The 12,771-nt window shown below is 45.7% G+C and overlaps 2 protein-coding genes across 6 annotated transcripts in view; one reads left to right on the plus strand and one right to left on the minus strand.

Annotated features, from left to right (window-relative positions):
- LOC125974985 (endoribonuclease ZC3H12A) overlaps nucleotides 1-12,771 on the plus strand; it is a 142,110-nt gene that overhangs the window by 61,371 nt on the left and 67,968 nt on the right. The window lies entirely within an intron of this gene.
- Nucleotides 1-12,771, minus strand: part of grik3 (glutamate ionotropic receptor kainate type subunit 3) — a 47,223-nt gene that overhangs the window by 22,776 nt on the left and 11,676 nt on the right. The window contains exons 2-5 of one of the 2 annotated variants that reach the window (XM_049729965.2): nucleotides 3,438-3,611; nucleotides 2,933-3,184; nucleotides 2,620-2,801; nucleotides 477-530 (exon numbers count right to left, since the gene is read on the minus strand). In XM_049729965.2, the coding sequence (XP_049585922.1) occupies nucleotides 477-530; nucleotides 2,620-2,801; nucleotides 2,933-3,184; nucleotides 3,438-3,611 (662 nt within the window). Of the gene's footprint in view, nucleotides 1-476; nucleotides 531-2,619; nucleotides 2,802-2,926; nucleotides 3,185-3,437; nucleotides 3,612-12,771 lie in introns of both variants that reach the window. The other variant, XM_049729964.2, reaches the window with a different exon arrangement.

Below are 12,771 nucleotides of genomic sequence, written 5' to 3' on the forward strand. Positions count from 1 at the left end.
AAATACCAAAGTGAGTACACCACTCGCATGGGATAAGACGGAAGAAACACAAACCTGTCGTTATGTTTTTGTTTATTGTCTCTTTGGCATTGGGACGTATTCATTTGTTTAACGCCTAACATTTACTGGCTTATTTGCTCCATAAAGGCTCACGGAGGAGCGCAATGTTGTCTTTTTCCAGCTCGGGGAGCCACATTTAATTTGCGCTGATGTGTTTTATGGTGCCACCTCAAAGGAGGTGTGTTGGCTTGGCACATAAAAGAGGAGTGTGCGCCACCACCACGGCGAGCGAGCGAGAGCGCGCACGCCACTCTATTATGCCTTCCAGGTCGTCAAAGAAAATGGCTCCGTAACAGACCGTGTACCGAAGCCCGTTTGCAATTAGCCGCTATTTCCCCCCCCACACACACACACACACCAAAAAAAAAAAAAAAACATGAGATGAGAACAATTTGCATTAATGAGTGTTACATTACCAGAGTGGTGAAGATGTAGTGGTAGTACTCTGTCATCATCCCCATGGTCTGAGCCTGGAGTCAGAGAACGGAGGAAATTCAAAAAGGTAAATGCAAACAAAAGAGATCATCGTCATCAAGCTTACCAATGGTAGACTAAATGTAAGTCCTTGATTATTTATTTATTTTATTATCTTATTATTTTATTTTATTGTTCTGACAAGTGAATCAGCATTTTCAGTCATTCCATCCACAGTCAATAAAATGCACTCCTATTCAGAAATTTGCTGAACACGTCATATACAAGCAGAATCAAGTCCAATTAAAAAAAAGATGAGACAAAATGAGCCCCAATCACAATTGGGTACGGGAGTCAGACGGGCAACGTTAACTTGCGAAGCCAAATCCAAAATGGCTACCTCCTAAAACAGGTGGATTTTTCCACTTAATTCATATCCCACAAACACCATGTTAATCACAATAGCGTGTTTGGGGAAAGAATCCTTAAAAATACGAAGAATCAAACATAATTGGACTTGACTTAAGAGGCTCAGCTCGCGGTTGCCAACAAAGGGCAGTCGTCTTTTTTTGTTTGTTTATTTTAAATCACCGGGGAGGGAGGACACACTTTCCCATTTCCTCCCGTCCAAGCGGCAGACGGAACTCGAGCTGACAGATGCATGTTGATGTGAGCGCGTGGAGACAACTTGATGGCATCGTAGCACGACAAAAAAACAAAAAAAAAGGGCCGCATGTGTGTTTGTGCGCGTGTATTTCCACATGTACGACACAGCGAGTGTTGTGATGTTGAAAGAAGAATGGAAAGTGAGCCGTTGTGTCACATCTGTCAAAGTTACACACGGAGCGAGTGTCCCGCCTTGCACTCGTCGTCTTCGAAAAGGGCGGGCGACCTTTAAATTTGCCTGGGCTTGTACAGCGGCGGCTGACAACACGAAATTCCTTTCACTTTGCCTTTCTTCGAGCCAGGATTCAAATGTGAGCCAGCTCCGTCGGTTGGAAAACAGAACAAACCAAAAAGTAGCAGGTTTGGGTTTGCAATTTTGTGACGTTATGACTTTGGACGCTTTCACTGGTATATTCCGGCAAAATGTATTTGGGGTGATTTTTATTTTGTTCTGGCGGTGCTCGCTCTTTTATGAGACACTAAATATGTGTGAAGGATTTGCTTCTCATGAATCCTTCCAAGCTTCCGCAAGCCATACATCAAGTTTGTGTTTCAGTATCATTGACTGGCTTAAAAAAAAAAAAAAACTTCAATGACTCCTTGGCGGCACAAAAGTTGAAAATGGGAAATGTGTTTGAAAACCTCCGCTTGCATTTTTTTTTTCTTTGCAAAGGGGCATCAACTTTCATCCCAATAACTTGGGGAGGAGATGATGCGTTTTGTGAGACGTTAACACAAAGTGACAGTAAACTTAATGGAGGACGGGGGGAGAGGAGATCTACAGACTCACTACATGATTGCTTATATCCTCGCATTCATCCATCCGTCCACTTTCTATTTGGGCTTGGAACAAGGAGTGTGCATCACTCCTCTCGAAAAAGGACCGTTATAGAATTTAAGTGAGAGCTGTGAGGGCTGAGCATCTCCGTATGCTTGTACGATAGTGTCCCCTGGTGGCTTTGTTGCGGCTGGAACAGATTAATGGCATATCCATTGATTTCAACGGGGAAAGATGATTTAGTATAGAAGTAGTGGATGCTTTTTTTTTTTCTTTCTTTCTAGTCTTACTGTTTATTTCTGTTGTGCAAGATGGCGGATAGTAATCGTACAACACGTTGACGTGACATGGTATTGAAGGCACGAGTTTTCCGGTTGTCCGCCAAAATTGCACCGCCAAGAGACGGACGGACGGACGGACGGATGCTGTCGTGCTTCATCTTGAGCCCCTATCATTTCTCAGGAAAAGCTGTCTCATTTCACCTTATGAACATTGCGGCGCCAATTCTTTCGCCATCCGTCAAGATCACTGAAGGAAATGAGAGCCGCGGGCCAGGGAGGCGGACGGAGCTTGTATTGCTCCGGCAAAAGATCAGAGGTCATGTCGGCGGGGATGAAATATGTCCAGTGACGCCCAAAGGTGTCACGATGGAGGGAAGTGAAGCTCTCAGGTGGCAAAAGCAGAATCACACATACACGTACCTGCTTGAGGATCTGCGCGGCCATTTGGTGGCTGCAGTCAAAGATGATGCGGAACTCGCGGCTCCTCTTCATCTCCTTGAGGAGGGGCCTGGTGTCTTGCGTGTCCACGGGCAGCTGCCGGATCTTCAGCCGGATGTTGTACCTGGACGGCGCCATGATCAGTTCCTGTAGTCTTATGAGGCCTGGAACAGACGTTTGGATTTCAAAGCCATGAGATGATATTTGCTCCCCTTGTGGTGCCCCACGCGTGTATCATTTCTTAAAAAAATCAAGTTAGCGCTCAATCTTTCGTTTGCGCACTGCTGACCCGTACTGTCGTCGTAGACCACGGTGGCTGTTTTCCATTTGAGGAACTGCACCAGGTCCAGGATGGCGTAGCTCAGAGATGAGTAATCCGGGTACAGGTTGGCGTAGAAGGTGTCCCTGTTGTCCATGGGGTGGTGCTTCCATCGCACTTGCACGTGCGGCACCTCCAGCGCGTTGCAGATGGACTGCACGGCGTTGGACGACGAGCTGTGCGACGGCCCGAATATGGCCACCACGCCCAGAGACAGCTGGTCGCAGGCTGCGGGGCAGAGACGCAGCAGTGTCATTGTTGTCGAGTGGGGAAGCCGGATTTTTCTGCAACATTTGCGTCATGTAAAATTATGTAAAAAACTAAAATAATAATTCTGGGGAAATTTTAGGATTGGTCGAATTCTGTCAATGCTTTTGATCTCTTTTTTTTTTTTTTTACATTTTTGCCACTTTTTAGGCAACCATTTCCTTACATTTCTGGTCAAGTTTAAAATCAATATGGACATCGTTTGCCGACTCGCCTTTCCTGGACGCCTCGAAGCTGTCGTAGATATTGATCCTCTGGATGTCGTAGGTCAACGTGGTGTTGGGCAGTAAGGTCCTGTTTCTGTTAATGTTGTTGACGGCAAATTTGAAGGCCAGCTCCTCGGCGCTGACCAGGGACACGGGTCCGTCGGTTTGCTCGAAAATCCCGCCTGGATAAAAGCATATTTTGAAGGAAACAAACACATTAGCATTGATCGTGTTTAAAAAGACGCTGGGCGTCGTGCGACTAAATGGAGGGAAAATTCGGAGATAAATGCACCTGCAATCTTTGAAGTGTGAAGCCCTAATGGATTAAAGGACGCTGTTGTGTTCCATCAGGAGGGCAAAATATCTTAGTTGCTAACATGTCCTTTTATTTCACCACAAAAGAGGAAAAGTAAAACCCATCCATATTTGCACTTCGCAATTTGAAAAAAAAAAAAACCAGTGTGGCCATACATTTGATACATTTTTGTGTTTCCTTACGAAATATTTTCTGGGGCATTTTTGCAGCTTAAAAACAATAAGCAGCCAGCATTTGAAAATACATTTATTTTAACATTCTAATTTATTTCGCTTTCATTATGGTGCTACTATATGTATGTTGTGATATGTTGTGCTTTTCTTCATATTTTAGAGGAACGCTAGCCTCTCATCGAAAGTCATGAATCCTTTCCATTTTGCACGGGGGTGGGGGGGGGGCTAAATCTCATTAGCACACATTAAGTAATTGCTGGAGTATACACTCATTTGACTGTTAAAGAGGGCAGAATGCGCATTTCTCAGAAGCACTTTAACAAATTTGATCAGCTCCTTGCAAAATGCAAACGCTTTGGGTAATTTGCTGCTTTTTGATCAGTGCGCGCGAGTAGCGTTGTGCCAGGGACTCACTGCGGTCAAGTAAACCAATGGAAGGACTTCTTTAGTTGGGCAGTTACGACATCAGCGTGACAATGTTTTCCTGCTGTCGTTGCGGGCTAACTGCCCCTTTAAGGAACCCTTGTCAGTGACATCATGACCACCATTTTGTTTTTGAGGAAGACCGAAAAAGTAGATTGTTGTTCAGTAAATAGTCACACTTGTGTTTGGTAAAGTTCATCATATGCAAGTGCTTTGTCATGGTGAAATCTCAATTGTTGTAAAAGCCTTTCAAAAATGATATTTGTTCGAGTAAACATCCTCTTGCTAACTGATTCAGGCAGCAGACTGTCTATACAATGAACTATGTAGACTCTTCATGGTTACTTTTTTAATTAATTTTAAATTGAAGCCATTTTTTTTTCTTCTAAAGTTTGACAAATATACATTACTGACAAGCTAACATTTACTTGAATGAATATGCGAATCTCCGATTTTAGGTGCTTCAGTGGAGAAGTGACAAAGGCACCTACAATATGAATTTTTTTTTTTCCTCCAGTGACCCAAACCATATTATCCGCAGGAAGCGATGTGTGCAGGCCTTGAAGGGACTCACAATGACATTCAGTCCGACGTGGAAAAGTGACATTTTAGCCTCAAGCTCGTGTTGGAAATAAACAACAAGACAAACCGGTCCACGTGTTGAATGAAGGCGCGCTCGCTCGCTCGTGCGTTCCGCCGTGGTGCCTGCGAGCCAGCTTAAGTCTGCTCGCTCTCAAAAGCGCCGGGTACGGCTGAAAACGTTTATTTTTAACATGCGTTGACTGACTTCACAGAGAGCGATGTGAGTGACGGACGGAATGACAGCGTGCCAAACGCAACGGGGCCTCGGGTTGTTTTGCTTTTCGCTTTCATGCCGCCTGCTGATATTGTTTCATAATGCTTAGCGCTATCAATTTTCTAGCCAGTAATTTTACTTAAGCAGATGGAACAGCAAAAAAGAATTGGTCTCGAAGCAGACATTTATTTTGCAACATAAATCGAAATGCAACAAAAGTCAACGAATTGGGTCTCAAAGTCATCTATTTTGCGTTTAAATAAAATGTAATTGCCTGACCTTCCATTTTGATGTAAAGCTCAAGAAAATCCTGGCGGCTTCCTTCCAGTTACTGCAACGAATACAATGCGAGCGATATTCATCACTTGAAAAGCTCCAACTGCGGCTTTGCATGTGTTTTGCCGCGGATTATGATGCTCATTATTAGTTGGAAGTCCTTAAGGCATTCGCGGGCATACTTACATTGACTCCATGCCATGCATTTAACATGAGACGCATACATTTCCCACCTTGGAGCGGAAAACTAAAAAATGTTATTAGGAGTAAAGAATGCGTCGTTAATCGCTTGCCGCTTGCTTCCATTTGTCTTCCATCTTCGTTCTTCTGCTAATGGCGTCTTTAACTTTGTGTTGTCACGGCCGATTGAGGCCAATAATCGTCGGCCCAAATCATCGGCCGCCATCGATAATAAACGATGCGGACTGACTAGCGTGATTCCTGGTTTGGAATATTGTGCGTATTTTTTAAAGCAGCACAAGCGTCTTTTTAAAGGTCAACGGTATCGAAAGTTATCGTTGCACATCAGCGGCGAGAGGCTGACGCACGTTTGAATACAAGCGACTGCTTTGAAGCGATCACGATTTGGGAATGAAGCGATCATTATTCAACAGCGCATTCTTTGATGATCCAAAACGATACATCAGGCAGGAAAAGTCCATCGTGAACGTCTGCGGCGTTTACACGGGCTCATTTATTATCATATAAATTGAACACGGGGCCCAGGCATTTTAATTATGTTCCACGCCGCCTTTCCAGGCGCTCTTATTTATTTGATACGATTAGTAGCGCTCATTGGGACGGCCTATAATGTTGCTGTAGCTCCGCTGTCAGAGTCCTGTCAGGTAACAACACATTGTAAAATCTAATTTTATGCTCAAGCGCCTCTGCTTCGGCAATTTATCGCAGCTATCGCTCAGCCGGTCCTGCTCGCTGCTTAGCCCCAAATCCCCAATGCCAACCCCTTCCTCGCTTGTCTCCGCCCACTTTTTCTGAGGCGTTTGAATCTCATTATTATTCCCAAACATTCACGATAGTGTAAAAAAGAAAAAAGCACTCCCGATTTTAATAAGCGTACTGAAGATACTTTTATTGGCCACATTATAAGGTAGAGGCAATTTGACAATTGTATTGCTATCTGCAAAGGCGCACAGATTTCATCCATCCGTTTTATATACTGTAGTATATACTATATTTTAGAGTATAATATAAGATATTACAGGCTGCTCTAAACAGGGCAGTTTTGTTAGGAGCATTTTATGGAGACTGATGACTAAAGATGGGGAAATCAATGTGTCCTCTGGAGCCATACACTCAAATCTATCTCTCCCTATATGGACGGCCGTTGCAGACAGTCACAAGTCATTTCCTGAAGAGCAGATGGGGAACATAAAAAGAAGGAATGATTGTATTCACGTGTGAGTGGAGTTGTTTAAGAAAAAAAAAATACGAGCAGAATCGCGGAGTGCAGTCTTAAATACAATATGTCTAAAAATATAAATATAAGAAAAATGTAAAGAAAATACAAAAATAATGGGAACATAATCCTGTCCTTCTAATGTAGGAAATATGCCCATGAATCGGGTCTTTTTTTTTTTTTCTGAGGGAGTGGAGAGTGAATTCCTTTCCATTAAATTCTCCTCAAAACACAAATTGTAAGGTATGGATCACAGTTCAACTTCCAAAAGATTGGAAAACGGAGTCAGCTGCGACGTCTCCAACATACGTAAGTCTGTGCAAATCTAAGCAACTGCCAAGGATAAACAAAGTTCTATTTTTGAGCTGGCAAACCTTTTTCCAGTCAATTTACTCCCTATTATTCACGACTGCTATTTTGTTTTTTATTTTTTGAAGCTGTAACCGTAGCGTCACCCTCGCGCAAAGTTCAAAACAAAGTCAAGGTACATCAGTCGCTCGTGCAAGCGGTGAAGCAAATATCTGCCAGGCGGGTCAAATAGAGTGATTTCTGCGGCGGGCCCGAGCAGCAGCGGCAGCAGCAGCAGCAGCAGCAGCAGCAGCAGCAGCAGCAGCAGCAGCGCTATAAAAAGTCTGTTCCTACAGACCAAAGTACACAGCTTCTTCATTCCAATGGGAGCGCTGGAGAACTCCCCGGCCGGCTCAGCGTAATAGCCTTTCCACCTCAAGGCTTCGGCCAGAGTTTTATGTTGGCGTTCTTGGTGATGGGTCACTCGCGCGGGGGGTGGGGCGGGCGTCGCCGGCGGCTTTAATTTTCATCCCACGCACTTGTGAAGACCTTTTAATTTTACTGTCACCAGCCCGATAGACTCATCCCTGGGGGTGCAAGCGCTGCACTTTGGGCGTAAAGTGGAAATCGCAAGGTTAGGTGATGAAATAAAACGTGTAATTGGGATTGATTTTTTTTCGCATCCATAACGCAATGGAAACAAGTCACCGACCTGACCCGAAGGGCTGTTACGCCGACCGAGCAGCTTTGCTTTGAGGTGTCAAACTCGGTTTGCACGAATGTGAACCTCATGTTGATTGATATTACTTGGATGGATGGATGGATGGATGGATGGATGGATGGATGGATGGATGGATGGATGGATGGATGGATTGGATGGATTGGATGGATTGGATGGATGGATGGATGGATGGATGGATGGATGGATGGATGGATGGATGGATGGATGGATTGGATGGATGGATGGATTGGATGATTAATGGATGGATGGGTTGCCCTACGGAAACTGCCCATAATAACCCTCATGCAATGGAACAGAGATCGTGTGACCCTGTTTTTTTTTTCCTTCTCTCTTTTCCAAAGTCATTGCAGCGGCTGCTAAATATAAAAATGTCCTACTTCATATTCCAATGGACCCCACACACCACATTAACGTAGACAAATGAGAGGGGAGGTGTAGGTCAGACCATTCGGGACACCTTTGGCTAATTTCTGGAACAGGAGGCGCTCACATGGAAAAGAACTTCCAGCGCCCACCCCCAAAAAAATTCTAGCACATTCCTACAGAAGCCGACGGCGTTCTATCTCTTCCTCAGACTTTCTGGTGGCACGAGAGAGGAGATTAATCCCCTCGAGGGGGGGCATGGGGGGTGCAGTGCACTCATGAGGATTAGCAAGAGTGCTGCCGGCACTTGGATGGGAAGGAGCGGCCAACCGAGGGACATTAACATACGCCCGCTGAACACAATTGGACATTAAAGGTACTAAAGGTGGGACGTTTTGCACGTTCGCAGACGGCTGTAAAAATCAGTGGCGAGGAAAAAAAGCCACTCTAGCAGAAATAGCTTCATGACAGAAGGAAATGGCAGCTCGTGTGGATTTGGGACCTGAAATCGAAAGCCAGGTATTACGTCAACGTAGTCGCTAATTACTCCTTGGCCGTGCTTGTGCATCCTTTTGTGACATCATACAGCCAGCATTGTAAAAATCAGATGCTTATGTAGCTAGCTACCAGTCAGAAATGTTCTTCCCCTCACTCGAGCTTTATGGAAAATACTCAGTAGAGGTTGATTTTACCTTGATCAAGTTGCAATGGCATCACTCGGGAGGTAGTCAAACGTGCCAAACACGACAGCGGGAGTCCGTCGGGGAACAATTTGCCGAATGGAACAATAACACGGAAAAGCCCACCGCAGCTTTTCTCATATTATTTCATTTTCGTAATATGCTTTTGAAAACCAAAACAAAAATGATAAAATACAGTCGAGTCGCCACTGTTCCGCTGGCCCTGGTGTCAAATCAAGGTCATATTTTAAAAGATGCCATTTATTCTCCAGCGCTGCCGTTTGCAGATGAAATTTGCTCCTCGGTATGCCCAGTTCATCGAAAATGCCGTTTGATGGCCCTTTGAACGATTAGAAGGAATTCAGAAATGAGCTACGCTTCTTTTCACCTCTGTGGCGGTTAATCCAATTAATGGAGAGAAATTCGGTCGCTCTCTGGGCTCACTTTTTCCACTATTTGACTTGAAAGCAAGCGCTTGCAGATACTTTTGAAGCCACATGGCCTCTTGACGAAAGAGCAAACGCAGCCGCTTTTCGAGCATTTTGAGACGCGGTCGGCGCGGCGCAGCGCGCCCGTTCTTCGCTTTCAGAGAAATCGACGGAAATTTCGCTCGGCTCGCTAGCGAGGTCGTCGAATGCCGCCGACCGCTGGTGAAATATGCTCCGTGGCTCTTCAAGATTCATTTGTCTCAGGGGCTGAGTTCTTTAATAATTCAGCGGGCGATATTTTGCCCGATTCAATGTGACAGGGAGAATGAAATGATTGCTTACCGGCTAATTTGGACATCATTATTCCTTTTTGAACCTATGGCGTGTCGCACAAAACTGTTACATGTGATTGAGGGAATTTGAAGGCGGCTTCTGTAAAATGACTAAATCAAAGTAAAATCAAAGAAATAATAATAACAATATCAAAAAAATAATAAATGATGATGATAATAATAATGTATAATTATTCAAATTCCAATTTTTGCAGAGACTCGTGTCCCCCACACACATCCCAAACTCCAATAAATAGCTTGTTGCATAAAGGTTAAATGCAAATTACCAGGGTCGAATGGTGCTTCGGGCCACCCTTGTCTGTTTGACGCTAATATTTAACTGTCAAAAGCTGTTATACTGCCCCCCCCCCCCAAAAGTTGACTTCAGCAGTCAAGACTTCTTATGACTGGAGGGCCACGTGTGGCGGTCTGTCACATGCCAGCCTAAGACAAACACTGCAGCACCAAGTCTCCACAGCTAACTGGCACTTGACATCCCCCCCCCCCCCCCCCACGGTGAGGGGCGGGGAATCCACAAACAAAGGAAGCCCCCATTTGGAGCGGCGAGATACAAGCCGGCGCTGTCAGCATGCCTCCGACATCATTAAAAGCGTGCGCATGGCGGCAGGCGTGTGACATTAGTCTTGTCAAGTGATGGCGCTGAGGGATGATTTCCACGTCCCCGTGTTGTGCAAAGATACACATCTTATGAAAGGCCGGTTGGAATTCATTGTGGATGGATGGATGGATGGATGGATGGATGGATGGATGGATGGATGGATGGATGGATGGATGGATGGATGGATGGATGGATGGATGGATGGATGGATGGCGTCCGCCGTATATGTCACCTTCCGAGTTTTACCAGCCGTCTTTTCCTCGCGCATTCAAAAAAGAAAGCTCGAGAAACACTAGTTAGCATGTTGCGCACAAAGACTGAGGGAAAAAAAAAAAAGCTTCATGAAAAGTGAACCTCCCGCCGGGTTTACAATCAAGTCTTAATATCAAATGGAATGTTTGTCCATTAACCTCCTGGCATCAAATCCTCAGCTCTCCTTGCGCATGATATTGGCCCAGAGTGGCCCCGTTGAGTTCATCTGCTTTCTGCACCGACCTGCGACAAATCCACACGCGCTCTTTTTTCATGAAGTGATGTTGGAGGCGGAGCGCAAAAGCTGCCGGGTGCTTTTTTTCGGGGGAATTTTGTGTTTATTCAGGCTCTGCGTGCGGACAAGTTAGCAATATAAATTGCAAGTGTAGGAATGGGAGGCAAAACCGGGATGGGAGGTGGGAGGCAAAACAAATGGATTATCCTCAGGCAAAAGTCTTTGGCAATCTGTTTGCGCTCAGTTTCTCATTTAGATTTGTTTACAGCATCTTTTTTTTTTTGCTTGTCGAGGAAAAAGTGCCCCCCTCCCTCTCCAAGCGACCGAGGGGTGCCGCCGTCCCCTCTTTCCATCTGTCTGCGCGCTCTTCCGGGGGCTAATTAGCCTAATCCCCAGAATCCAGAGAGCAGGCTGGTGGCATGCGCCGTCGGTCCCAGGACGCAAGCGTTTTGCCTTCCGGTTAAAATGTGGCAATTAATTACCGCCTGCCCGGCCGGCTGCTGGTGGGAAAAGGAAGGGGAAGAGGCGAAGCGAGGAAGTGGGGGGGTCTCTGGCGGCTGGCTGCACGCACGCACGCACGCACGCGACGTTTTCACAACAGTCGGCTCGTGTCTGTCAAGTAGAAGTTCATCTTTTTAGGGGGTTTGTTTGCCGTTCAATTTATTAGGACAGTTTGTATAAAAAAATTTTTTTTCTTTTACTATTCAATTTATTAGGACATCGTCTTGCTCGCATCAATGGCGGTGTTTGTCGACGGGATTACATATACAGCCCGTCGTATTGATTTGGAGCGTTTCAGCACCGGGGAACAAGGTAGGCTGGATTAGCATTCTTAGTATCAACGATCGGCGGCATTTTAAAGCCCGCTTGAGTCAACTCATTGGCAAACACCGCCGTTACAGTCAAGAGGCCTCTTCCGCTCTTGCACTTTGCCCACAAAAGCTTCTTTAGGAGCGATGCTCTTAAAGATCTGAAATGAGAACGCCTCATGAATAGATCAGCTTCACCGCGTCCAATTTCCTATTACGGACGGACGGCTCGGAGCGAGCGGGATCTCATCCCAAACAAACGCCAAGCTAGCTGATTTGCCTTGATTAGCACGCCTCCACGCAGACAGAGGTAACTCATTACCGTAATCACCCGCCGCGTAATTCCCCCGCCGTCGCCGCTTTTTAAGCGACTCTCCGTTTCCATCCGCTCGTCGAGTTGATTACACCTTCCAAACGACCTTGATGTGCGTGTCCCTCAGCTTTTGGCATTGGGCGGGAATCTTCAAGGCGCCACTTGACTTCCAGAGATGTGATTCCACCTTCACATCTCCTCATTAGGATCTCTTTGCTCAACATTAGGGCCCTAAGTGCCTTTAATTGACGGTCATTTCTCACAGACGGCTTTGCCGTTAGTATTTGCTGACGAGACCTGGCGCTTGTTAGCCTGCCTGGCCGCTAGTGCACCTTTTTAGCCTTGAATAGATTGATTGATTGATTGATGCGGGGAAGCGTCTCTCAGCATTTCTTGGCAATTGTCGCCGTGTCTACTTAGCCCCACGAGGGCCATTGGTTTTTCCATGTACACCTCGGCCATAATGCGGGCTGCTTTGCCTGCGACGGGCCCAAATTGGTTTGAAGGTGAGTCAAATGATGTTGAGTGACAGAAACCATTGGGTGACCTCATCGCTCTTCTTCTCTGCATTAACCTCCTCCCTGACCGCAAGTATTGATCCTCATCTACGCGGTCTTTGGCAGTGGTCAATCGCTGTCCGTTTTCCTGCCAAATCGTCCTTCTCGCAAATGAACGTTGGACTCGCTAAATCGGGGCAACTGTTTGAAATGGTAAAGCGCACATTTTGTCTTGCCTCATCACAAACTGAGAAGGAGCAAGAGAGAACAAGACGCAAATGAAGAAATCAGCAGCTGACTGACTCTCGGATCACATTTTATTCAAGGACATGGGTGAATTGATGCAGACTCTGCCTGTCATTTCATCTTTTGGATTTTCAACC

This window comes from Syngnathus scovelli, chromosome 9 (assembly GCF_024217435.2).
Source record: "Syngnathus scovelli strain Florida chromosome 9, RoL_Ssco_1.2, whole genome shotgun sequence".
Taxonomy (NCBI): Eukaryota; Metazoa; Chordata; class Actinopteri; order Syngnathiformes; family Syngnathidae; genus Syngnathus; species Syngnathus scovelli.